Source organism: Mixophyes fleayi, chromosome 6 (assembly GCF_038048845.1).
Source record: "Mixophyes fleayi isolate aMixFle1 chromosome 6, aMixFle1.hap1, whole genome shotgun sequence".
Taxonomy (NCBI): Eukaryota; Metazoa; Chordata; class Amphibia; order Anura; family Limnodynastidae; genus Mixophyes; species Mixophyes fleayi.
The window spans coordinates 126,375,758-126,403,128 of NC_134407.1; the positions used below are offsets into that span (position 1 = coordinate 126,375,758).

The 27,371-nt window shown below is 44.4% G+C and overlaps 1 protein-coding gene across 1 annotated transcript in view; it reads left to right on the top strand.

Moving 5' to 3' along the window:
* Positions 1 to 27,371, top strand: part of ACY3 (aminoacylase 3) — a 69,062-nt gene that overhangs the window by 2,162 nt on the left and 39,529 nt on the right. Inside the window, exons 2-4 of the mRNA XM_075217320.1 lie at positions 3,115 to 3,182; positions 3,506 to 3,605; positions 14,005 to 14,238. Coding sequence (XP_075073421.1) covers positions 14,006 to 14,238 — 233 coding nt within the window. The 5' untranslated portion in view covers positions 3,115 to 3,182; positions 3,506 to 3,605; position 14,005. The remainder of the gene's footprint in view (positions 1 to 3,114; positions 3,183 to 3,505; positions 3,606 to 14,004; positions 14,239 to 27,371) is intronic.

Genomic DNA, 27,371 nt, shown 5'->3' on the forward strand with positions numbered 1-27,371 from the left:
AAGAATACTTAAGGAGAAAAAGCTATGATTACATCAACAATATGAAAATGTGTTTATTCCATTAATAAAAACATTATTGAGAGGCCATGAAGGACCAACAATCACCTGGAAAAAAACAATTACAGGCTTCGGGTTCTACTTATGAAATTTATATAATAAAGCACTTTATGCATTGTTGCCTAGTCTCCTGGAATGTCTGGGAGACTCACGGAGTACTGGGAGATTATAATGACCTCCCAGGGTGTATTTAATCACCCATATCTCTGCACATTTGGTCACTTTTATATCATTATAGTATAAGTAAAACAAAGGCCCAATAATATAAATACACACTCACCCCAAATGTCTGCACAGAAATCTGATTAAATGAGCTGTGCATAGCTTAAGATATTGGCAAAAATATTCTGGACCATTGAATGCCATTCATGCTTTCATGTTATACAGGCGTGTAGATATCTGTCCATATGGAGTAGCTGGGAGTGGCTCTGTGTTTTGTTTTGTTTTAATTGTCATGTTCACTGCTGGAAAGAGCATTGTGTTTGCTATGTTTACTGCAGATTAGTAAATAGCCCACATGTGGTGTTAAATACTTTTGTGTCAAAAAAGACAAAAGTATTATAGTACTGTGTTTAACATCACATAGATTTTTCCTGGCTAACACGGTACTGCAATAATAATTTTAAAATGTTGTTTTTTTTGCTACACATCTAAATAGCCCCTATAAAAGTGATAGGCAACCTGATACACTAAAGCTAGGTACACACTACAGCGTTTTCGTCCAATAATTAGCTCAACCAGCCGACATACGACCGCTCGTTCAAAAGTCGGGTCAGTGTGTGTAGTGACACGATGGTCGAAAGTCTGCCCAAATGGACGATTGTCGCCTCATTTGGTTGGTCGTACCGTTAAATATTTTCGTTCTAATCTCGTTTCCGTTGTGTAGTGTGTATAAACTTCCAACAGATCCACGACAATCCTCCGATACTTCCTCGACCTGGGGGGGGCGTGTGTATGTAAATTTGTGATTTCTGTACCAGTCCCACAAGGTGCGGTATCCGCACATCACAGGCTTGTGTTTTGTATAGATGTATATTGCACCTGTCTGGCTGCAGACCATTACACGTGTATAAAGCACGTGTGTTATTACTCTTTGAATCTATGTTGGCAATCTATTCACATTTAACCTTTATAAACTTTAACCTTTATAAACTATTAAAGTTATAAAGTCATATTAACCTTTATTAACTAATATTTGTAAAATACCCTGAATAAACCACACAGTGTTCATGCAACAGTTTTATTGCAGGAAAAAAGTACAACATTTTTTACAATTTGACAGGTGAAAAAAATAGTATTACACTTTAAAGGTGCTACTGGTTTGTGGCAGAACAGGTCTTGATGTCGTTTGGGTTTCTATCCCCTTTGATTTCTTTACCTACGAAACAAGGAGATAAAGAATGTTTACCATTAAACGTCTATATATTTATATATCCAACGCCAGAAATACTCAAATTTTCTCACCTTGCACACTGTTCGAGATCAGTTTATGCTTTGGTCCCTGTGGCGCAATCGCAATAATAGCGGGCTTAACCTCCATATATTCTGGAAAACAGGCGCCATTTTGATTATTATAATGGTACAGGTATGTGCCCAAAGCATTTAGTTGTCTATAGATGTTCACTGAACTTTGTGTCTAACTTCTTTCATATCTTTTTCTTTTTCAATTTTTTCTTGCTTGATAACAGGCGTTAAATTAGTGGTATCAGTGGTATCTAAACAAGCCTTCTCACTGTTAATTTTTCGTTCTGACAAACAAAAAAACTATTTTACAAATTAGGTGTAAGTCCTTCAAACAGGTACACTACATGTGCTACTGACATTTTTTAATGTCGTTGTCGTCCTGGTCCAGTACTTTGACCATCATCTCCACCTCTCTTGGGCTCATTGGATTTGCTCTTTGCTCTTCTTGAGTATCTCCATCCCCCACCTTAACTTTTTCAACATTTTTTGGCCCTTCCAGCACCATCTCTGACTCAGTCTCCGTCTCCATAGCTGCAACCCCCACTGACACCTTCTCCTCACCCGCAACCCCCACTGACACCTTCTCCTCACTTGCCATCGTCTCACGCTCCTCGGCGCCAGACAGGTTCCTCTGTCATTTTATACACTCAGACATGGGCAGTCGTTTCTGCTGTGGACCAATCAGCGATGATGCCCGCAGAGAATGGAGCATTCCATTGCATACAAAGGGATTTTATTATTAGGGAATAATCATTGCATTGCACTTTACCACTTAAATGTTTTTCTAAATTTTATGTATGGTAATAAACTTCTATTTTATAGGAATGAATGAAGAGACACTGTTACTTTCTCTTTTTATGCGGCTTTGGGTGTTAACTATAGTGAAAGCTCTGCCCCTTTATGCTAATGTATTATATTATTATATCGTTACATGCTCCACAAATGATGCTTTAGTGTGTATGAAATTAAAATCAGTGTTCACGACAACATGGCTGTAAAAAATCGCTAAAGGGACGTCCGCTCTGCCCTTTATCGTCTTAAACAAGGTTAGTGTGTATGCAGTCCATAGGCCGAGCGATCGGACCATCGATCGCATGTAAAATCGGTCGGCATATAAAGTTGGAGGAAAACTCTGTAGTGTGTACCCAGCTTAAAGTTCAAAAGGGCTGACAATTACCCTCAATCTCATTAAGAAGTTAATCACTACATTTAATCAAAGACAGTGACACCTAACTGTGATAACATCAGTAAGCATTTTAAACAAGTGTTACAAGCTATAACAAACTTCTGACAATAAAGCAGGAAGGAGCTGGGGGCTGCAGGTGAAGGCTCAAAGGGCTATCTTTTGCTCATCATTGTCTTTAAGTAATTACACTGAGCCAGTACACGTTGTTTAAACTCACTATTTTGAGGTCCTGTTCTTGTTTAAATAAGGCAGTTTTAACATTTTAAAAAACCTCTTCCCATATTGCTCTTAATAACTAGTTGCAGGCTTATATGACGATAATAGGTAGGCAAACACACAATATAGTTTTACGTATCATTTGATATAATAAATTTACATCCTAAAGTTTGTTTCTTATTGGATTACAGGACCAGTTCCTTGTTCAACATTTCTGCACTACAAGACAAGACAGTGAGAGAAAAAGAGACAGTACTAGGTAAGTTTTGTTTCAAAATTTTCTTTATTCCATATTTTCTTTTATAGTATGTACAACATTAGTAGGCTCAGGGCCAGCGGCACCAACAGGCAGCTGCCTAGGGTGCTGGCCTGTGGGGAGCGGCACTGTTGCCGGGTACCGCACTAACAATGTAGGATACATTAACCTATAAACAAAGGTAATTTAAATGATTCATGCAGCCTTAAGCTGTTTATTTATTAAACTCTTGTGGCCAGCGGTAAATGTCAGTGTTCAACAGGTGAGTGATGTCAAGTTGTTTTGCTCTGTTGTTCTGAAATCTAATATTTGTGCCTCCCCTATAGATATTCTGCGTTTGTTCCTGGACAGCATTTTGTGTCAGACTTCAGTACATCTGGACATCAGTGCATCTGGACTGCAGCTTTGTCAGCCAGCCAGGAGGAGGTAAGAGTTAGCATTTTTATTTTACAAATGTCAAGTTTGTGAGAGGCTAGGAAGTTATCACTCACCTCTTCATATCCAACATCAGCCTCAAATGTCCTTCTGAACCTTACATTTAATTGTTAGCTAAAAGTTATGTATTTTCTGATTAAAATAATATGTGCTGTTACTTGTAGAAGATACTTTAGAGAGTACAGGCAATACGTTTGTTTCCAAAGTTTTTATATATCCATATGAAGCTTAACATCAACATTTGGCCAAAAAACAAAAACCCTAATATATAAATTTTTAATTATTTTGCAGAAGACTAACAGTAAACTTGCTGAAAACAAAAGAGATGGATCAGCTCCCTAAGAATATACAACAAATTGGATATTTGAGAAAACCTTCAAAATGGATATTTATAACTACTTTGAGTAAAGTGTATGGCCGCAGCTAAATGTGTATTAGACAGCGGTGATTACAGCAATTATCCCAGCACAAGTTCCTACATATGTGAGGAGGATGACCAGGCAGAGCCTTGCTCTGATAATAGAGAGGAACAAGATGAAACACAAAGTGTGCCTGCAAAAAAAATAAAATATTTCTCTATTCTGCCATTGGGGGACACTGCGAGACCTTGGGTATAGTAGTGGGTTCCAGGAGTCTTGTCACTTTAAAACTTGTTTGATCTGTGGCTCCTCCCCTACTATGCCCCTCCTTCACTGCAGTTTCCTCAGTTTATGCTAAGTGACTAAAGGAGTAAGCTGCTGCCTATACTGAGTTAGTTATAGATTTTCATGTTTTTATTTTTATCCCTAATAGGTGCATGCGGGGCTCGAACTAAGACCCAGGGGAGTGAGTAAGACTTAGTTCTGCTCACTCCGAGTCCCGCCGTAGGTAAGTAGACGCTGGGCGCTCTTACCGTGTACCTTCTTGCCGGCTTCCACTTAGACAACGAGCAGAGCTGGGGGAACACGTGTAAAGAAAACCCTTGGGGTTTTTATATGTATATTATATACAAGTTAACCTGTGCATGATACTCATGCATTCTAGTCAAATCAAGCTACTTAAAGTGTTAAAAAGGTTCTTGTCATGCATTTGGGCCATAGCCCAGGCCTCAACCACCAACCACTCCCCACTGTCACCCCCGGCAACCACCAACCACTCCCAACTGTCACTTCTCCTTCAAGAAATATATATATATATTTTTTAAATCTTTATGAACACTTTTAACAATTAACAAATTAAATTAACAAATTAAAAACATCTTAGTATACCAAATTTCAGCCCTTTCTGAATTTTTTTCCCACACACACTAAGAATTTAGTAGGTCAGTGTATAACTCCGCCCAGCAGGTGGCGCTGCAGCTTGGTTTTATTTTTTCCACACACACACAGACAGACTAACACACGCCACTAGACATTTATATTATAGATGTGGGGAACATATGAGGCGCATATTTTAAAAACCTCCCGCGCCCTCAGCTCCAGGCACGGTCGGAGGATGGAAGCTGTAGCAGCCTCTCCTCCCCGGCCGTGTCAGACGCCAGCAAGATCCCCTAGACAACGAGCAGAGGGGATTAACAGCGCTCGCACTCACAAGAAGGTGAGGCAGCTGTTACACAGGGCGCATGCCTGGGCACTTTTTATATACAGTGCGCCCTGTGAGATCTCTGTGGCCATCTTTTTGGTAGGCACGGGAGAACGGAGACATTATTGAGGTAGGAGGAGTTCACAGAAACATCCCCTTCCTCCTAGGCACCTCCTGCCATGAATGGCATCCATTTCTCCTCTGAAGCACACTGTTCTCCTGCCTCTCCTCTGTCTCCAGGGTCTACATACTAGAAGAAGCAGACATTTTGTGTGTGTGTGTTGTGAGATTTTTAAAACATCTTCACATACAGGACTGTAAAAATATTTTGGAGATTTGTTTCTGTTAGGACTACCCAGTATAGAGACTGAGTAGATTCCTAAGCAATCAGCCAGCAAGTTTTATACCTTTTTTCTTTGTCTGTTTAAAAAAACCAAAACCGAAATGTATATATATATATAATTATGGCTGAGAAGGGATCCTCTAAAAGCAAGGGGTACTCTGGCTCTGTTGTGCAGTATTTTACATGTACTAAATGTAATGCCAAATTATCTGTTGGACAGAGGTGTTGGATTTAGATGTGAAATCTATTAATTCCTCGGCAGAGGATGGGGAATTAGAGCTTGATCCAGAACAGGAGTCTCGCCTTGACGAGGACAGTTCTTCGGGTCACAGTGTTGATTGTCTCATTCTGGGTATTAGACATACCTTAGCTTTGCTGAACCAGAGCCCTCAGCATCTTCAGGGTTTTCACTATTTAAGAAAACCAAGGTGCAGATTACGACTTTTCATCAATCTCCAGAAATGATGGACATATTAGCGGAGGCTTGGCGAAAGCCGGGGAGACATTTTATGATGCCGGGCAGGTTCAAGTCTCTTTTCTCTTTGCCCCCTGAAGATTCGGTTAAATGGGAGGCATTACCTAGAGTAGACCCCCCAATAGCTCGTTTGTCTTCTTCCTCGGCTATTCCCACTCAGGAGCGAATATTCCTTAGGGATCCCACTGATAAGAAATGTGACTTATACTTACGCTCTGCCTATTCGGCAGTTGTTAGTTTATTCAGACCCAATATGTCAGTAGCTTGGGCAAATAAAGCCATTCAGCTATGGGCAGAGAAGTTAGTGAGAGGACTTCAGGAAAATGGTTCTTGTGCAGAACTCTTAACCTTAACGCAGCATGTTCTGGAGACTTCGGAATATGTGGCGAATGCAGCCATGGATGCAGTGTCTGTTAATGCGAAAGCATCGGCTTTGGTTATTGCCGACCGCCGTCATGGGCTGTCGATTCCGATTCCAAAACAGCGTTGGAAAGTCTGCCTTTTGATGGGGTGACCTTATTTGGGTCAGAGCTGAAAAAGGTCATCTTGGAGACTTCGGGAACTAAAGGCTCCCCTCTTTCTACCACCAGTAATAGGCCCCGTCAAAATAAATTTAGGTCTTTTCAGAACTTTGGCCGAGGCAGGAGTTCCACGTCCAGAAGTCCCCTCAAGTGCAAGTCTTTCCTAGAGGCCATCCACAAACTTCTGACAGCAGAAGTAATCATTCACATACCTTTTCTAGAGCAGAGGCAGGGTTTTTACTCCAACCTCTTCTTATTCCCAAAACCAGATGCCTCCTTTCATCCAATTTTAAATCTGTGAAGTCTAAACAAGCATCTGAAGGTTCAGAAATTCCGAATGGAGTCCCTGCGGTTAGTTATAGTCGCAATGGAGAAAGGTGAATTTCTAGCCTCTCTAGACATCAAGGATGCCTATCTTCATGTCTCTATATGGGAAGGATATCAATGCCTTCTCCGGTTTGCAGTGGGGGGGGGGGGGGTCCCATTTTCAATTCAGGGCCCTTTACCTTCGGCCTTGCCACAGCTCCCCGTGTATTCACCAAGATCATGGCAATCATGGCGGGTCTTCTGCGTCAGAAGGGAATTACTGTTATTCCTTATCTGGATGATCTACTCTTAAAAGCTCAGTCAGCATCTATTCTATCTCAGCACATAGACATAACGATACAATTCCTTCAGGCTCATGGATGGCTGCTGAATGTTCCCAGGTCATCATTAATTCCGGCTCAGCAAATGCGTTTCTGGGGTTCACGTTCAACATGAAAACTCAGAAAATATATCTTCCAGAGGACAAGGTCTCTTCCCTCCGCAGGAGGGTCAGGTCCATTCTAGGAAGGAAAAGAGTATCAGTCCTCAGTTGCATGAAGCTTCTGGGGACAATGGTCTCAGTGTTCGAAGCAGTTCCTTTTGCTCAGTTCCACTCGCGTCCTCTTCAAAGGGAAATCCTTCAGAAGTGGTCAGGATCACAAAATCTTTTAGACAAACAGATCATTCACCTTTTCCCCCAGGTAAGAGTATCTCTAACATGGTGGGCATCCAAAGTCAATCTAGGAAGAGGGCAGTCCATTCAGTCCTGGACATGGACCCGAGTCACGACAGAGGCAAACCTGGTAGGATGGAGGGGGAGTAACAGGACCGCTGAGGTTGAGGTTTCAGGGTCTTTGGTCCCCTCAGGAAGCCTTGCTTCCAATAAACATTCTGAAACTCAGAGCAGTATTCATGACTCTAACAAGAGCTCAGGAATTCCTCTCGGGGAAGCTTCTTCAAATTGTTCAGACAACTCCACCACGATAGCCTACATAAATCAACAGGGCGGTACTCACAGTGCGGCAGCCATGCGAGAGGTAGCTCGAATATTGTCATGGGCAGAGCATCATGTTCCCAAGATAGTGGCAGTCTACATTCCAGGGGTAGACAATTGGAAGGCCGATTTTCTCAGCAGAAAAACAGTCCATCCAGGAGAATGGTCTCTAGTAAAGAATCAGGTTCTGGTATACGGGTCGAGAGCGCGAGATCCGCAAGCGAAGTTCACGGATGCCATGTCTGTATCGTAGCACTTCCGGTTGGTGTACATATTCCCGCCGATTCCTATGGTGCTGCGGGTCCTCAAGAAACTAAAGATGGAGAAGGTACCTGCAATCTTGATAGCTCCATATTGGCCACGCACAGCGTGGTTCTCAGACCTTCTGGGACTGGCTGCAGCCCCTCCCTTCCGGCTTCCCATGCATCCAGGCCTTCTGGTTCAAGGTCCTTTTCTCTTCCAAGGTTTGGATTGTCTGGCTTTGACGGCGTGGCTGTTGAGACCTTAATTCTTAAAGCTAAAGGGTTCTCACAGGAAGTGATTTCTACCATGATTTAAGCTAGAAAGTCTTCATCGGCTGTCATCTACCATAGAGTGTGGAAAACATACATTCAGTGGTGCGAGTCGCAAAGATTTCACACTGTCACGGGCACTAGGAGTTCTGCCCAGGATTCACCAGTTGATAATGCTTACCAGAGGGGCGGGGTTTACACAGTGGTCCTCTGGGCAGTAGGGTGAATAGTAGGAACGTATATAACAGCAGATGGAGAGAGAATGCCAATGGAATAGATGAGAGTCAGTGACTTGCAGCTATACTGGTAGGAGAGTCAGCGACTTGCAGCTGTACTGGTAGGAGAGTCAGCGACTTGCAGCTGTAGTGGAAAGGCAGGTCTCAACCAAGGAGAGCAGAGTGGACGTGAACAGGTGAAGGGAGGTAACGGGAGAGTCAGTGGTCTGCGGATAGCAAGTTGTACCACTGCTGTGATGAGAAGACTTGTCCAGGTGCAGGTAGGTAACGGGAGAGTCAGTGGTCTGCGTATAGCAAGTTGTACCACGGCAGTGAAGGGAAGACTTGTCCAGGTGCAGGTAGGTAGCGGGAGAGTCAGTGGTCTCTGTATAGCAAGTTGTACCACTGCTGTGATGAGAAGACTTGTCCAGGTGCAGGTAGGTAGCGGGAGAGTCAGTGGTCAGCGTATAGTAAGTTGTACCACTGCTGTGAAGGGAAGACTTGTCCAGGTGCAGGTAGGTAGCGGGAGAGTCAGTGGTCTGCGTATAGCAAGTTGTACCACTGCGAGGAGGTGAGGACTTGTCCAGGTGCGGATAAGTGGAGGAGTGATAAGAGTCTATAACTGTATAAATACAATTGGAGAGCAGAGGAGCTAGTCCCAAACAGATATGCAGCGTCACAGCTAATAGTCTATAGCGGGTATGTATACCGCTGCTGAGTAGAGAGGCTTGTCCAAAGCGAATATGCAGGATAACAGCTGATAGTCAATAACAAGTATGCATACCGCTGCTGAGTAGAGAAGCTTGTTCAAACAGATATGCAGCGTAACGGCTAATAGTCTATAGCGGGTATGGATACCGCTGCTGAGTAGAGACGCTTGCCCAACGAGGATATGCAGGCACAGCAGGAGAGCTGAGAGACTGTAGCGGGTATGGGAACCGCAGGTGAGCAGAGCAGGTAATCCAGCAGACAGCTGAAGACACGAGTAGGACACAGGAGTCAGTAGCGGGTATGGGAACCGCCGATGAGCAGAGCAGGTAATCCAGCAGGAAACTGAAGATACGAGCAGGACACAGGAGACACCTTCAGAGACTCACAGGGAATGAGACTCAAGATCAGGCAACGATACAATGGCCACAGGTGCCTTAAATAGGAAGAGGTGATTAATCCACCAATTAGGTTAAAAGCAAGGTCATAAGAGTTCATGGATCCTGCGCATGCGCAGTCCATCAAGATGGCGGACGGACGTGGCTCAGGACAGGCGCCGGCAGGAAGGTTAGAGAACCACGCACCAGCGCAGAGGCACTCACGGTCCGGTGAGTGACACACACCTCTAAATTTGCCTTTACCTGTGTACTAGCTTTCTTACAAGTAGGTCTGGAAAAGGGACTGCGATTAGGTTCTCTTAAGGTGCAGGTTTCTGCGCTTTCTGTGTATTTTCAGCGTAAGCTTGCAGCTTCTAGAGACATTCAGGTTTTTCTACATGGGGTTCTTCATATTCAACCCCCCTTTGGTTATCCAGTGGAACCTTGGAATCTAAATTTGGTGCTTAACGCACTCTCCAAGCCACCATTTGAACCATAACAATCTGTGGGCTTGCGTTATCTTACGTGGAAGACTGTGTTTCTTTTGGCCCTTGCGTCTGCAAGCAGGGTGTCGGAATTGGGAGCACTTAGCTGTGATCCCCCCTTTCTTATCTTTCATGCGGACAGGGCGGTACTTCGTACTAAGCCTGGTTTCTGCCCAAAAGTGGTTTCCAGATTTCATTTAAATCAGGAAATTGTGGTTCCGGCGTTCTGTTCTTCCCAGGAGGAGTCCTTAGTTTTGCTGGATGTAGTCCGAGCACTCCAGTGTTATGTGGACCGCACAGCCACTAATAGGAAAACTAGGGATCTTTTTGTCCTCTATGAGGTGCATAAGCGGGGGTGGCCAGCGTCTAGTCAATCTATTGCTCGCTGGATTACCTCAACGATTTGTGAAGCATACATTGGGGCCTCACAACCTGTTCCGCCATAACTAAGAGCACATTCTACCAGACCGGTGGGTACCTCTTGGGCGGCCCGTCGTGGGGTGTTGGCGGAGCAGTTGTGTAGGGCAGCGATATGGTCTTCTGTCCACACTTTTACGAGATTTTACAGATTACAAGGCTTTGCATCGGCTGATGCAAGTTTTGGTTGTAGAATTCTACGTGCAGCGGTGCCAGAGCAATCCCACCCTTGAAGAAGCTTTGGTATATCCCCAAGGTCTTGCAGTGTCCCCCAATGGCAGGATAGAGAAAATAAGATTTTTACTCACCATAAAATCCATTTCTCTGACTCCATTGGGGAACACTGCGCACCCTCCCTTGCTCTGTTTGTGGTTCTGTGTGTAAGGGTTATGGTAACCCTGTGGATGTTCGCCTACTCCTCTCACTCTTGGTTAGTCAAAACTGAGGAAACTGCAGTGGAGGAGGGGCATAGTAGGGGAGGAGACCACAGATCAAACAAGTTTTAAAGTGACAAGACTCCTGGAACCCACTACTATACCCAAGGTCTCGCAGTGTCCCCCAATGGAGTCAGAGAAATGGATTTTACGGTGAGTAAAAATCTTATTTACTGTGAATTTACACTGAAAGTATCCAGTGTTAAAGAAATCCATGCAAAAGTTGCATGAAAAACTTTCAGAATACTGTGTCTGTGACCTGCTGAGTCCTCTTTAAGACAATGCACAGAGGAAGGTGTTGAATAGTGGATTGTATTTTGCATGAACTAATTATAGTCACACATCTAGCTACAGGGAACCCAAAATTTCTTTTATTATCAAATATGGCAAAATCACTGCTAGTCCTTTCTAAGAGCAATGCTGAAATTGAACAAGTGTTCAGCATGGTCCGTAAAGTGAAGACTGAGTTCAGGGGACAATTGTCTACAGAGGACACTTTAAAAAGTCACTTACAAAAATGTATTTGTTTGCAGACATAAACTGTCACCAGTTCAAACCCTCCACAGAGCTTTTGTCTAAAGCAAAGTTTGCTGCTTATCAACTGAGGAAATCAAGTGAACTGAGAAAATCAGTAGTTTGGCGTGTTTTTGCTTGAGTTTCATGTTTAGTCTTGTGAACTTTTATGAAGCTGCACATACAAGAATGCTTACTTTGATAGTTTTAGCTTATATATATATATATATATATATATATATATATATATATATATAGTATATATAGTTTAGATATAATTTACATAGTGAAGCTTAGTTATTTTTGGGGAATATGTCATTTTTTCATATATCACAAATAAAGATTGTTGCACACAATGCTGTTTTAGAGTTTTGTTAACTTAAGTAATTCTAAGGTTATCTTGTTCAAGCTATAATTTAATTTGTTATAAAGTGAATAACTTATTGAATGGTTATTTATATAATTATTTTATTGATAAAGTTTGTATTATTTATTTTAATTACTGGTTATTTAATGTTTAAAACATGTTTATTTTCATATTAAAATTCTTTCACTTTGGAAATGTGCAAGTGATTACTTTGCCACCCTTACACAAACACAATCTTGCTCCATGCTTGTCAAACTACTACAGGTTCCACTAGATGAGCCCATTGTGCAGAGCAGCACACACCAACAATGGTTTTTACTTTCTCCCTGAAATGATTTTTCAAAAGTTGGCAACTATGGTATAGATTGAAAATCATGTACACAATTTATTAAGGACTGTGTGCACTGTGCCATATATTTGCTGTTTGTATGTTTTTACAGGCTAACCTCTTAGATATATAGCTACACAGGACCTTTGGGGTTCTTGGTGATTCAGACTTTTGTTTTCCTTTTCTTCCTTAACATGTATCTAGTATTAAATAAATAAAACTTGTATCTGCCCTTTTCCGGGAAGAGGGCAAATACAAGTTTCATCAAGGCTGATACTATTCCTACAGGGAATCAAGAGTTCCCCATTCAGCCACTTGTTTCAGCATTGTATAGACAGATATCCGTATTGAAATCTGAGGTACACACATCAAACAGCTTCTGTGAAGCACTAACGGCAAGTAAACATAAGAGCATACTTGCCAACTCTCCCGGTATGTCTCCCGGGCTCGTTGGCATTTCTCCCGCATCCTGGATTTGACGCCATTTTGGAGGGCGGGAGGGGGCGGGATGAGGCCAATCGCGTCATTTTGGCCTCGCCCCCGCGACATAAATTACGTTTTCGTGGGGGGCGGGACCAAAATGACACGTTTGGCCTCACCCCGCCCCCTCCCGCCCTCCAGTCACGCCCCCTCTCCCGGAAACTTGTTTCCGAGAGTTGGCAAGTATGCATAAGAGATGTTTAGGATGATAGGAGATTGCAGCTACATGTCACATGGATATTGTGCATCACACTTTTCCAGTGTGAATCTGACTTACAATCTTACTTGGATGGGGAGTGAGGTGAACTGGCCACTCCCCGTTTCTCTCCCCACCCTCCTACACCATCTATCTATGTGTCATTGTACTTTTAGCTTTAAACATCAAAGGAGACTCATTAATGTCCTGTATCGTACAGTCATATAATATAATATCAGTAACAGAAATATGTGTACAAGTGACATTTGAGATTACCCCAATATAGTTATATACTGTGCACAAAATTCTACAACTTGTATGTATATGCTGACACATAGTGATTTATATATTGTTTGTTTCAGAGCACCAGACTAGCTTTAATTTTAATAATTGTCTGGTTCCCCAATAAATAAATAGAAATCGTACCATAATGTTTAATTTTGGGCAATGGTCGAGAGAAAGAGAGGTCCCTTCCTTACAAACACACCAAAAATGTATGGACACTAATTTGCATAGTTTGTGATATTTATACAATTGAAATCTACATATCTTTTGTTTTTATTTTGCTCTGTTTTCTATTTTTAACACAGGCCTCTTCCAAAGCAGCATGGTTTTGGAGCCTGCAAAAGAAAAACAAAAAAAGCCTCTGGTGTATAGGGTGTTAACATAGTGACATTTCAGGTTGTCCTAGTCATATGATTGCATTGTCTGAGATCAAACATAGGGGTCAGTCAGTGTAAGGTCAGACCATGACATGAATGGGCGGGGAGCAGGGGGGAAGTCCGGATTGCCTGCTTCAACTATGCAGTTGAAATTTACGTGTGACCCTTGGTCCAGTCAGCATTCCTGGGGTTAATAGGTAATTTGTGTAATGCATTAATGTTTTGAGTAATGAGTGTTAAACAGACACAGACTGAGACTGAACCCATCAAACTGTGTGAGAGGCTTTGGAAAGAGCATGAAAAAGAGAGGCCATTAATTTATCTGTGAGAGAGAACTAGCTAACAACTGCTAAAATGTAGGTGAACTGCAGCAACAGAATTTCTCTTTCTTAGACCAGGCCTCTGATATACTACTATAGTAGTTTATCAGGAACTGCAGATCCTCAGGATAGCTACCTCATTCATAGACTAATGTATCTTTCTGTCTCTTTTCTCAGTATGCCCAGCACTGTTTCTGCCAATCCCCTCCACCTTGTGGCTGTGACCGGGGGAACACATGGCAACGAGATGTCAGGGGTCTGTCTCGTAAAACACTGGCTCAGAGACTCTTCAGAGCTGGTGAGGGACACATTCACTGCTGTACCCCTTTTGGCCAATCCAAAGGCAACTGAAAACTGTGTGCGTTACTACGAAAGGGACTTGAACCGCTGCTTCACCATGGATATCTTATCGTAAGTCATTTATCAGTTGCCTAATAACAGACACACTGGGCACACATTTGTAGGGACAGACATACTGGGCACAAACACATTGGGAACACATTTGTAGGGACAGACACACTAAGAGCACATTTGTATGGACAGAAACACTGGGAACACATTTGTATGGACACACACACTGGGCACACATTTGTATGTAGAGACACACTGGGCACACATTTGTATGTAGAGACACACTGGGCACACATTTTGTAGGGACAGACATACTAGGCACATACACACTTGTAACATATGTGTAGGGACAGAAACACTACACACAGACACACTGGGAAAACATTTGTAGGGATAGACACACTGGGAATACATTTCTAGTAACAGACATACTAGACACAGACATAATAGGCATAGACACACTGGGAACACATTTGTAGGAACAGACACACTAGGCACACATTTGTAGGAACAAACACTCTGTGCACACATTTGTAGTAATAAATACTCTGGGCACTCATTTGTAGGGACAGACACGCTGGGCATACGTTTGTTGGAACAGACACACTAGGCACAGACACACTGGGAACACATTTGTAGGAACAGACACACTAGGCACACATTTGTAGGAACAAAAACTCTGTGCACACATTTGTAGTAATAAATACTCTGGGCACTCATTTGTAGGGACAGACACGCTGGGCATAGGTTTGTTGGAACAGACACACTGGGCACAGACACACTGGGAACACATTTGTAGGGACAGACAAATTGGGCACAGACACACTAGGAACACATGTGTATGAACAGACACACTGTGCACACATTTGTAGGGACAGACACACTGGACACAGACACACTAGGAACACATGTGTAGGAACAGACACACTGTGCACACATTTGTAGAGACAGACACACTGGACACAGACACTTGGCACACATTATTATTATTATTATTATCATTTATTTGTTGGGCGCCACAGGGTTTTCGCAGCGCCTTACATAATACGAACAGTAGACCATACAGGGTAAAACATCACAGAACAACACTAAGTACCAATGCTTCGGAAACTCCGGGCAGACATATGGAGTGAGGGCTGAGCAGAAGAGTCGGTATAAAGACAGGAGGGGAGAGGGGCCCTGCTCATGCGAGCTTACATCCTAAAGGAGGGTGGACAAAATAGGCACGAAGGGAGGCAGTGATGCAAGGGAGAAAAAGGCACCAGGGGAGAGGAGGGAGAACAAGCAGAGTGGATGAGGGGTTAAGTGGATGGTTGGTAGGCTTTCAGGAACAGGTAAGTTTTGAGTGCCCGTTTGAAGGAGCACAGATTGGGAGCGAGACGGATGGAGCGAGGGAGGTCATTCCAGTGCAGGGGGGCAGCTCGGGAGAAGTCTTGGACTCGGGAGTGAGAAGAGGTAATAATAGTGGAGGAGAGGCGACGGTCGTTTGCCGAGCGCAGGGAGCGAGCGGGAGTATGAATGGTAAGCAGGTTAGAGATGTAGGGAGCAGTAGACTGGGAGAAAGCTTTGTAAGTGGAAGTAAGGAGTTTAAAGAGGATTCTGTAAGGGAAGCCAGTGTAAGGCCTGGTAGAGAGGGGAGGCAGAGGAGGAGCGACGTGAGAGAAAGATAAGTTTGGCAGCTGCATTGAGTACAGATCGGAGCGGGGCGAGATGGGAGGACGGTGAGAAGGAGGTTGGTTTTGGTGGCGTCTTGTGAGAGGAAGGGTCGGATGCGGGCGATGTTGCGCAGTTGGAAGCGACAGGCTTGAGCAATGGATTGGACGTGGGGGGCAAAAGAGAGAGAGGAGTCAAGGGTGACACAAAGGCAACTGAGTTGGGTGACAGATGAGATGGTAGTGTTGTTAACAACGATAGAGAGGTTGTGGTGAGAGGGGAGTCTGGAAGGAGGAAAGACTATGAGTTCCGTTTTGGAGATGTTAATTTTGAGAAAGCGTGAGGACATCCAGGAGGAGATGGCAGAGAGGCAGTCAGATACACGAGAGAGGAGGGTGGACGAGAGATCAGGAGAGGAGATGTAGAGTTGAATGTCGTCAGCATAAAGGCGATACTGAAGACCAAAGGAGGAGATGAGCGCACCAAGGGAGGAAGTGTAGAGCGAAAAGAGAAGGGGGCCGAGAACAGAGCCCTGGGGGACTCCTACTTGGAGGGGCATGGGGGCGGTGGAAGAGCCGGAAGTGGAGACAGAGAAGGTGCGGTTTGCAAGGTAAGAGCAGAACCAGGCGTGGACAGAACTAGAGAGAGAAGAGTTTGCAGAAGGAGGATGTGGTCCACGGTGTCAAAGGCCGCGGAGAGGTCGAGGAGGATAAGTAAGGAGAAGTGACCCCTGGATTTGGCTGCTAGGAGGTCATTGGTGAGTTTAGCCAGGGCAGTTTCAGTGGAGTGGAGGGGGCGGTAACCAGATTGGAGAGGGTCGAGGAGGGAATTGTCCGAGAGGTATCTGGTGAGGCAACAGCAGACTAACCGCTCAAGAAGTTTGGAGGCATAGGAGAGATGAGAGCGTGTTTGAATGAGGATAGTACACATTTGTAGGGACAGACACACAAGAGACAGAAACACTGGGAACACATTTGTAGGAACACATACTGAGCATACATTTGTAGGGACAGACACACTGGGCACAGAAACACTGGGAACACATTTGTAGGCACAGACACACTGGGCACACATTTGTAGGCACAGACACACTGGGCACACATGTGTAAGAACAGACACACTCGGCACAAACAAACTGGGAACACATTTGTAGGAACAGACACACTGGGCATACATTTGTAAGGAAAGACAACTAGGCACAGACGCACTGGGAACACATTTGTAGTAACACACACTGGGCACAGACAAAGTGGGAACACATTTGTAGGAACAGACACTCTGGGCACACATTTGTAGGGACAGACACGTTAGGCATAAGTTTGTTGGAACAGACACACTAGGCACTGAAACACTGGGAATACATTTGTAGGGACAGCCACACTGGGCACAGACAGACTCAAGTTTGCGAATGTTGTTTCTTTTAGTTCTCTCATACACAGTCTCTGGTTCATTAACCATGTCAGACTTTTCCTGGGAAACAGTCTGTTCACTGTTGTTAAGAGTAGTATCCATATCATTTGAGGGCTATTTCGACATGTTGTCTCCTTGATGACTCAGTTGAGTTTTTTGTTTTTTTTTATAACTCAAAGTTTATTGAATTCACATGGGTGACAGCAAACAATCCAGAAGATAGCAGGAAGGAGAAACAAGCACTGTCACAAAACATATCAGTAGTTGCTATGCATAACAAAACATAAATGCCATTTTATTTCTAATGGTAATTACTACAGCCTTATTGCAAGTTGTCCTTTCACTATTTGTTTGTTTAAACCTTTTATGGCTAGTGTTGGTTGGGGGAGTTTATTGTGGGCCTGATTGAAGAACTCTGATCACATGTGTCTGTGAACCAGATATATTCATAGTAGAATGGCTGTAAAGCCAGTGATGGCTGCTTAGTTAGTGTGTATAGCTCTAAGTGTATAGATACAAGTGTTTAAAAATTTAAACAGCATAATTCGGAGTTACACTGGAGGAAACAGGAGGAGAACATTCTGCCTATTAACTCAGCTACACAAGGACTACAGTCAGTATTCCCTTGAAACTCCATTTTCTACCTCTGATGTTTTCAATTCACCCTGGCTACAAGCTCCATGCAGCATGAGAACTGTTTTGGACACTGATCTTATTTACTTCGCTTTTCATAAAAGTCTGTTTTCAGCTTGTTTTCACTGCAAAATCCACTATGTTTAATCATCCTGCTGTACTACTTACTCAACCACTCCCTACCCATGCTTCAGTTATTTCAGTCCCCTATCTTATCACTGTGCTCTCAGTTCTACTTAATGCTTTGTCTGCCATCACAATTAGGAAGAATTGATACTGATTTTGAACCACTCTCCTCTCTCATGACTCTGCAAAAACTTAGCTATTCAATCACCTGCTCTTTATTACTCTCCATTCAACACTTTAACCCATTCCCCCACATGTCTCCCACATCATTACTCTATACTATCCAGACATCCATGGATAAACTACATTTGCTGCAGCATAGCTCTGCACTACTTATCTGATTACACTGGACACTGCAATTAGGTAATTCCTTAATTCCCTCATTTTTGCTATTTGACTCATAAATCCCAATGCTTGCCAAAATATTTTTCTTTCTCTCTTTTCATGGCATTATCCTTAGGACTATATCATCCCTCACCCATCCTGCAACACACACCTCTGTCCACATTGCACCTTCATTACTTCACTCACCTCTAGTGAACACTCATGAACTGTTTTCCTATTTAAATTCAATAACTTTAACAGCGGCACCATGCCACCAGAAACTAAAAAAACACACATCTTACAATCATCTTACCTACCTTTCTTCATCCCTGCTTCTTTTAGCTGGTGACATATCACCTAATCCAGGTCCCCCTCAATTCTCCCACACGCATATATCTGAACACTACAGAAATCCAGGAAACCTTAAACGCATCTCCTGTCTCCCCTCTCTTCCAAAGTCCTTTAAATGTGCCCTTTGGAATGCACGTTCTGTTTGTAACAAACTTACCTCCATTCATGATCTCTTCCTCTCAAACAACCTCAACCTTCTAGCAATAACAGAAACATGGCTCACGCAATCAGACACTGCCTCACCTGCAGCCCTCTCACATGGTGGTCTCCATTTCACCCACATCCCCAGACCAGGAGGCAGACAAGGAGGGGGGGGTTGGACTACTTCTCTCCCCACAGTGCACATTCACAGTTCTACCAAGTGTCCCATCAATCACATTCACATCTTTTGAAGTACATGCTGTTAGGATTTTTAACCCATTCTCTATGCGTGTTGCTGTCATCTATCGCCCCCCTGGTCCACACCAACAATTTCTTGAACACTTCTCTGCATGGCTCCCTCACTTCTTATCTACTGATATCCCCACCATCATCATGGGTAATTTCAACATCCCTATTTCTAATCCACATTCCAATGCTGCTTCCAAACTACTCTCTGTAACCTCCTCACTTGACCTCTCCCAGTGGATTGAATCCGCTACTCATTAGGATGGCCACTGTCCTGATCTTGTTTTTTCTAGACTATGCTCAGTTTCTCATTTCCTAAACACTTCTTTCCCCCTCTTGGATCATCACCTAATTAGCTACTCGCTTACCCCCAGTTCTTTACTCTCTGTAGTGTCAAACTCTTCCAAGCCTCCTCACAACGCAGAAATTTCAACTCTATTGATTTTCAACAGTTTTCCACCTCTCTCCAACACCTTCTCTCCCCAATTTCTACATTTTCCTCCCCTGATCGGGCAGTACCCCATTTTTATCAAACCCTAGCAACTGCCCTGGATCAAGTGGCTCCAGCGACACTACATACTTCGCGTAGAATTTGTTGCCAACCGTGGCACACTACAGTAACACGAACTCTACAGAAACTTTCTCGCAAAGCAGAATGTCACTGGCGTAAATCTTGTGCCTCTAATGATTTCATCACATATACTGATATCTACCACTCCTATAGAAATGCTCTGGACACTGCTAAACAAGCATACTTCCGATCTCTCATCTATGCTCAGGCTTCTAACCCCAAACGCCTCTTTAACACATTTAATGCTCTTCTGAATCCTCCTGCCCCAAATCCTCCAACTAGCATCACTGCACAGGCTCTTGCTTCCTATTTCAAGGACAAAATTGATAAGATCAGGCTTGAAATGGTACCATCTCCCTTGACAGGCAATCAATTCAGGCTCAATTCCTTTGTAGCACCCTCGGACACTCTCTCTTCATTTGATCCCACAAATGAAGAGGAAGTTTCTACTCTCTTCTCATATTCCTACTCTACCTCCTGTCCTCTTGATCCCATTCCCTAACAAATTGGTATGTCCCTGTCTCCTGTTCTCATTCCCCCCTAACTAAAATCTGTAATCTCTCTCTTTCTACTGGTATTTTTCCATCACTATTCAAGCATGCAGTGATTACTCTCATTTTAAAGAAACAAAATTCTGACCCTAACTCTCTTGTAAATTACCGCCCCATCTCCCAGCTCCCATGCCCCTCGAAGCTTCTCGAGAGAATTGCCTACACTCGCCTCACACACTTTCTACAGCAAACAACCTGTTGGATCCTCTTCAGTCAGGTTTTCGCTCTCAACACTCCACAGAGACTGCACTGACCAAGGTTGTCAATGATTTGATCACAGTAAAAAATAATAACCATTACTCTCTTCTAATTCTCCTGGATCTCTCTGCTGCATTTGACACTGTTGACCACTCTCTCCTCATACAAACGCTACAATCCCTAGGTCTTGAAGGCACTGTCCTATCCTGGTGCCTGATTCATTAAGGATCTTAACTTAAGAAACTTCTTATTTCAGTCTCCTGGACAAAGCCATGTTACAATGCAAGGGGTGCAAATTAGTATTTTGTTTTGCACATAAGTTAAATACTGACTATTTTTTCATGTAGCACACAAATACTTGATAGCTTATTTGTACACTGAAATTTAAAGCTGATATTTGTGTGCTACATGAAAAAACAGTCAGTATTTAACTTATGTGCAAAACAGAATACTAATTTGCACCCCTTGCATTGTAACATGGTTTTGTCCAGGAGACTGAAATAAGAAGTTTCTTGAGTTAAGATCCTTAATGAATCAGGCCCCTGGTTCTCATCCTACCTATCTAATCGCTCTTTCAGTGTTAATTTCTCTGGATCCACCTCTGCTCCGCTTCCTTTATCAGTTGGAGTACCACAAGGCTCAGTCCTAGGTCCTCTGCTATTCTCTATCTACACCACTTCTCTTGGAAAACTAATAAGCTCCTTGTCACGGGCACTAGGAGTTTCTACCCAGGATTCACCAGGTGTGATTATGCTTACCAGAGGGGCGGACTTTATCACAGCGATTCTCTGGGCAGTATGGTGAATGGTTGGAACAGTACAACAACTTAGGATAAGAAATGTCAATGGAGAGTCAGCGACTTGCAGCTATGCAGCAGGAGATTCAGCGACTTGCAGCTATGCAGCAGGAGAGTCAGCGACTTGCATCTATGCAGCAGGAGAGTCAGCGACTTGCAGCTATAATGCGGAGGTAGGTATAACAACCGATGTGCAGTGAAGACTCGTGTCAGTGCAGGAGGGTAGCGGGGAGAGTCAGTGGTCTGCGGATAGCAAGTTGTACCACTGCTGTGATGGGAAGAGTTGTCCAGGTGCAGGTAGGAGCGGGAGCGTCAGTGGTCTGCGGATAGCAAGTTGTACCACTGCTGTGATGGGAAGAGTTGTCCAGGTGCAGGTAGGTAGCGGGAGCGTCAGTGGTCTGCGGATAGCAAGTTGTACCACTGCGGTGATGGGAAGAGTTGTCCAGGTGCAGGTAGGTAGCGGGAGCGTCAGTGGTCTGCGGATAGCAAGTTGTACCACTGCGGTGATGGGAAGACTTGTCCAGGTGCAGGTAGGTAGCGGGAGCGTCAGTGGTCTGCGGATAGCAAGTTGTACCACTGCGGTGATGGGAAGACTTGTCCAGGTGCAGGTAGGTAGCGGGAGCGTCAGTGGTCTGCGGATAGCAAGTTGTACTACTGCGGTGATGGGAAGACTTGTCCAGGTGCAAGTAGGTAGCGGGAGCGTCAGTGGTCTGCGGATAGCAAGTTGTACCACTGCGGTGATGGGAAGACTTGTCCAGGTGCAGGTAGGTAGCGGGAGCGTCAGTGGTCTGCGGATAGCAAGTTGTACCACTGCGGTGATGGGGAGACTTGTCCAGGTGCAGGTAGGTAGCGGGAGCGTCAGTGGTCTGCGGATAGCAAGTTGTACCACTGCGGTGATGGGAAGACTTGTCCAGGTGCAGGTAGGTAGCGGGAGCGTCAGTGGTCTGCGGATAGCAAGTTGTACCACTTCGGTGATGGGAAGACTTGTCCAGGTGCAGGTAGGTGGCGGAATAGCGGGTAGTCTGTAGCGGCAAGTATACCACTGATGAGCAAGGGAGACTTGTCCAAATGCAGGCAAGCAGCTGAATAGCGAATAGTCTGTGGCGGGTACGTTACCACTGATGAGCAGAGCAGGCTTGTCCAGGTGCAGGTATGCAGCTGAATAGCGAATAGTCTGTGGCGGGTACGTTACCACTGATGAGCAGAGCAGGCTTGTCCAGGTGCAGGTATGCAGCGGAATGGCAAGCAGTCTATAGCGGGTACGTTTACCACAGAAGAGCAGATAAGGCTTGTCCAGGTGTAGGCATGCAGCGGAGTAGAGGTAGTCTATAGCGGGCAAGTTTACCACGGATGAGCAGAGAGGACTTGTCCACAGCAAAACCGATCACACGAGCAGAACACAGGGAACACCTAGGAGTCTCAAGGGAATGAGAACCAAGAACAGGCAACGATACTAAGGACACAGGTGCCTTAAATAGTGAGTGGTGATTGATTCACCAATAGGATTAAAAGCAAGGTTTTAAGTTCAAGAGTCCTGCACATGCGTAATCCAGTCAAGATGGCGGACGGCCGCGGCTTAGGACAGGCGCCAGCAGGAATGAGAGAGAGCCACGTACCAGACCAGAGGCATTAACCGTCCGGTGAGTGACAGTACCCCCCCTTTTAAATGTGAGCACAGAACACTTGAAACCGGGTTTGCCCGGATATTTGGAATAAAATTTCTTTAGAAGAGCTGGAGCATTGAGATCTTCTGCGCGGATCCAAGAGCGCTCCTCAGGGCCAAAACCTTTCCAATGCACCAGGAAGCAAAGGATTCCACGAGAGATTTTGGCATCCAGTATATGGGTAATCTCGAACTCCACCTCTTGATGAGCTTGAACTGGGCGAGGTACTGAAGGAGGAACCGAGAATCGGTTGATGATGAGAGGCTTGAGTAATGAAACGTGGAAGGCATTGGAGATCCGAAGGTTCTTTGGTAATAACAACTTGAAACACACGGGATTAATCACTTGAGTGATTTTATATGGACCGATATAACGTGGGGCAAACTTCATGGAAGGAACCTTCAGGCGAATATTCCTGGTAGAAAGCCATACGCGGTCTCCAATTTTGAGTGGTGGAATTGCTCGCCTCTTTTTGTCAGCAAAAAATTTATATCTGGAAGATGCCTTCTTCAGGGAGGTTTTAACCTGAGACCAGATAGTTTTAAATTTCTGGCATAAATTCTCCACAGCAGGAACTTGGGTGGGAGGGAGGGCAGGGAATTCTGGGAGAGACGGATGGTGACCGTATACCACAAAGAAAGGTGTTTTCGAAGATGACTCGTGATACATATTATTGTGGGCGAATTCAGCCCATGGAAGCAAGTCTACCCAATTGTCCTGGTTGGCTGAGGAAAACATTCTTATGAAAGTCTCTAAATCCTGGTTGACTCTCTCGGTCTGCCCATTCGACTGAGGATGGTATGATGATGATAATGACAGTCGAATACCCAAGGTTTTGCAAAGGGCTCGCCAGAATCTGGAGACGAACTGCACTCCTCTGTCCGAAACGATCTCAGATGGACATCCATGAATCCGAAAAATTTCCTTGATGAAATGGTCAGCCAATGTAGATGAAGAGGGTAATCCTGTCAAAGGAATGAAATGGGCCATCTTTGAGAATCTATCTACCACTACCCAGATGGTATTACATTTCTTGCTGGGGGGAAGATCAGTGACAAAGTCCATACTTATATGGGTCCATGGTTTGGAAGGAATAGGTAGTGGTTGGAGTAGGCCCGCCGGTGTTCTACGGGAAGTTTTAAATTGGGAACAAATGTCACAAGCAGCCACAAATTCTTTGACATCTTTCCTAATCGAGGACCACCAATAGCTCCGAGAGAGAATCTCTAGTGTTTTTCGTTCTCCAGAATGTCCAGTGAAGCGAGAGGAGTGATACCACGACAAAATCTATTTACGCAGAGGTGGTGGCACAAGGGTTTTCCCAAATGGTAGAACATTGGTGGTAGAAGTGGCCAAATTCACAGATTTAGGATCCAATATAGGACGGTCAAAACAATCTTTAACGTCAGAGGAAGCAGCAACCGCCCGAGACAATGCATCAGCTTTTCTATTTTTTGAAGCCGGTTTGAAAGTTATGATTAAATCAAAGCTAGAGAAAAAAAGTGACCATCTTGCTTGTCGGGGGTTCATACATTGAGCTGACTGTAGATAGAGAAAATTTTTGTGGTCAGTAAAAATAGTCAAGGGGTGACGAGCCTCTTCCAGTATATATCTCCACTCCTCTAAAGCCACCTTTATGGCCAATAGCTCTTTATCCCCGATAGTATAGTTGTTCTCGGGAGTAGAAAGCACAGGGATGGAATTTCCTTAGTTCCGATCTTTGGGATAGAATGGCCCCTAGTCCAATATTAGAGGCATCTATTTCGAGAAAGAAGGGAAGGGTCACGTCAAGTTGTCGAAGAACAGGAGCGGTGGAGAACGCCTTCTTAAGGAATTGAACTGCTTGAAGAGCCTCAGCCGACCATTGCTTGGTATTGGCGCCCTTACGGGTCAGAGCCACGATTGGGGAGACAATGGAGGAGAAACCTTGAATGAAGCGTCGATAATAGTTTGCAAATCCTAAGAAGCGTTGAATCGCCCTGAGAGTAGTTGGCTGGGGCCAAAGTAGCACTGCATTGACTTTCTCCGGATCCATCTCTAGACCAACTCCAGAAACAATATATCCCAAGAATGGAATCTGGCATAATTCAAAGGACAATTTTTCTAACTTGCAGAATAGTAAATTTTCCCGGAGTCTAAAAAGGACCTCTGCCACATGCTGATGATGGGAGGACAGATCTTGCGAGAAAATCAATATGTCGTCCAGATGGACGACGACACAAACATACAACAAATCCCGGAAGATTTCATTCACGAATCCCTGGAAGACAGCTGGGGCGTTACACAACCCAAACGGCATAACTAGATATTCATAGTGTCTATCCCTGGTGTTAAAAGCTGTCTTCCATTCGTCTCCGGCCTTGATCCGAATTAAGTTGTAGGCGCCATGAAGATCTAGTTTAGTGAATATTCGAGCTCCCTTGATGCGGTCAAACAGTTCGGTAATTAACGGGATAGGGTAGCGATTTTTGATGGTAATGGCATTAAGGCCTCGATAGTCTATACAAGGTCGCAATGACCCATCCTTCTTCCTAACAAAAAAGAACCCCGCACCAGCGGGAGAGGTGGACGGCCGAATAAACCCACGATGGAGATTTTCTTTGACATAGTCAGACATCGCCTGAGTCTCTGGTAACGAAAGAGGGTATACACAACCCCTAGGAGGGTTCTTACCAGGTTGTAAGTCTATCGGACAATCCCAAGCCCGATGGGGTGGAAGGCGTTCTGACTGGGCTTTATCGAATACATCCGCAAAGGAAGCATACTGTGGAGGAAGGCCGGGCGGACAAGGTGCTATAGAAGATTTATTTATTTTTATTGGAACAACTCGAGTCAGACATTTGTGATGACAATTCGGACCCCAGGAAATGACTTGCGGAGTGTTCCAGTCAATCTGAGGAGAATGGAGTTGAAGCCACGGAAAGCCAAGTACAATAGGACTGGTAGTAACGGGAAGGACCAAAAAAGAAATTTGCTCTCGATGTAAATCTCCGATTTGAAGGGTCAAAGGAATGGTACGTTGAGTAATGATTCCATTGATAACTCGTGAGCCATCTATAGCGGTGACAACAATAGCTGTTTTTAGAGGAATCACTGGTAAGGACCACTGACACACTAGAGAACTTGAAATAAAACTTCCAGCAGCACCAGAATCCAGAAGTGCTTGAGACGTAAATGACTTGGTAGAAGTGGAAACAGTAACAGCGAAAGAACACATTTTAGAGTCCATGAGACATGGAGAGGATTCCAGGGACCCTAACCTTACCTCTCCGGAACAGGTTAGGGCCTCGCATTTCCCGACTTTCTGGGACAAGAGTTCAGCATATGAGTAGGGTCAGTGCAATAGATACAGAGTCTATTTTTCACTCGTCGCTCCCTCTCCTCAGAAGTTAGTCTAGAGCGTCCTATCTCCATGGGTTCTAGAAGAGGTGGGAGGTGACGAACTCGAGATGTCGAACGAACGGAGACTTTAGATGAACTTTCTCTTTCAGAATCTCTTTCTCGAAATCTCATGTCTACTCTGTGGCACAGAGAAATCAAATCATCCAAGGAAGAGGGTAACTCTTGTGAGGTCAGAGCGTCTTTTATTTTGTCAGCAAGACCCTGCCAGAAGGCAGCTATCAGCGCCTCACTGTTCCATTGGAGTTCAGAGGCAAGTGTACGAAATTGGATTACGTACTGGCCTACTGAACGGGATCCTTGGCGTAGTCGGAGAATACTGGAGGCAGCAAAAATAACACGACCAGGTTCGTCAAAAATTCTTAGGAAAGTTGAAATAAATAGAGCACTATCTTCTAATAGAGGGTCATTTCTTTCCCACAGAGGGGAGGCCCACGCCAGAGCCTGTCCGGAAAACAAAGAAATTAGATAGGCAACTTTAGAGCGATGAGTAGAGAAATTGTGAGGTTGAAGTTCAAAATGAATGGAGCACTGGTTGAGAAAACCCCTACAAGTTTTCAGGTCTCCATCAAATTTAGCGGGAGTAGGCAGGTGTAGCTTAGAAGTGGTAGACCCCTGGGATGGCACTGGGGGAGAAGAAGACACTGGAGGATCAACAGTAGCTGATACATTTTGCACAGGGCCTCCTCGGGCGGCTAGGGCATGAAAATATTGGAACAGCTGTTGCTGCCGAACATCTTGTTGTTCAATCCGAGTAACCAAATGCTGCAGCATCTCCCTAGCTGTTGGTTCCGATTCTGGGTCTGTCATGGCCTGTTCTTACTGTCACGGGCACTAGGAGTTTCTACCCAGGATTCACCAGGTGTGATTATGCTTACCAGAGGGGCGGAGTTTATCACAGCAATGCTCTAGGCAGTATGGTGAATGGTTGGAACAGTACAACAACTTAGGATAAGAAATGTCAATGGAGAGTCAGCGACTTGCAGCTATGCAGCAGGAGAGTCAGCGACTTGCAGCTATGCAGCAGGAGAGTCAGCGACTTACAGCTATAATGCGGAGGTAGGTATAACAACCGATGTGCAGTGAAGACTCGTGTCAGTGCAGGAGGGTAGCGGGGAGAGTCAGTGGTC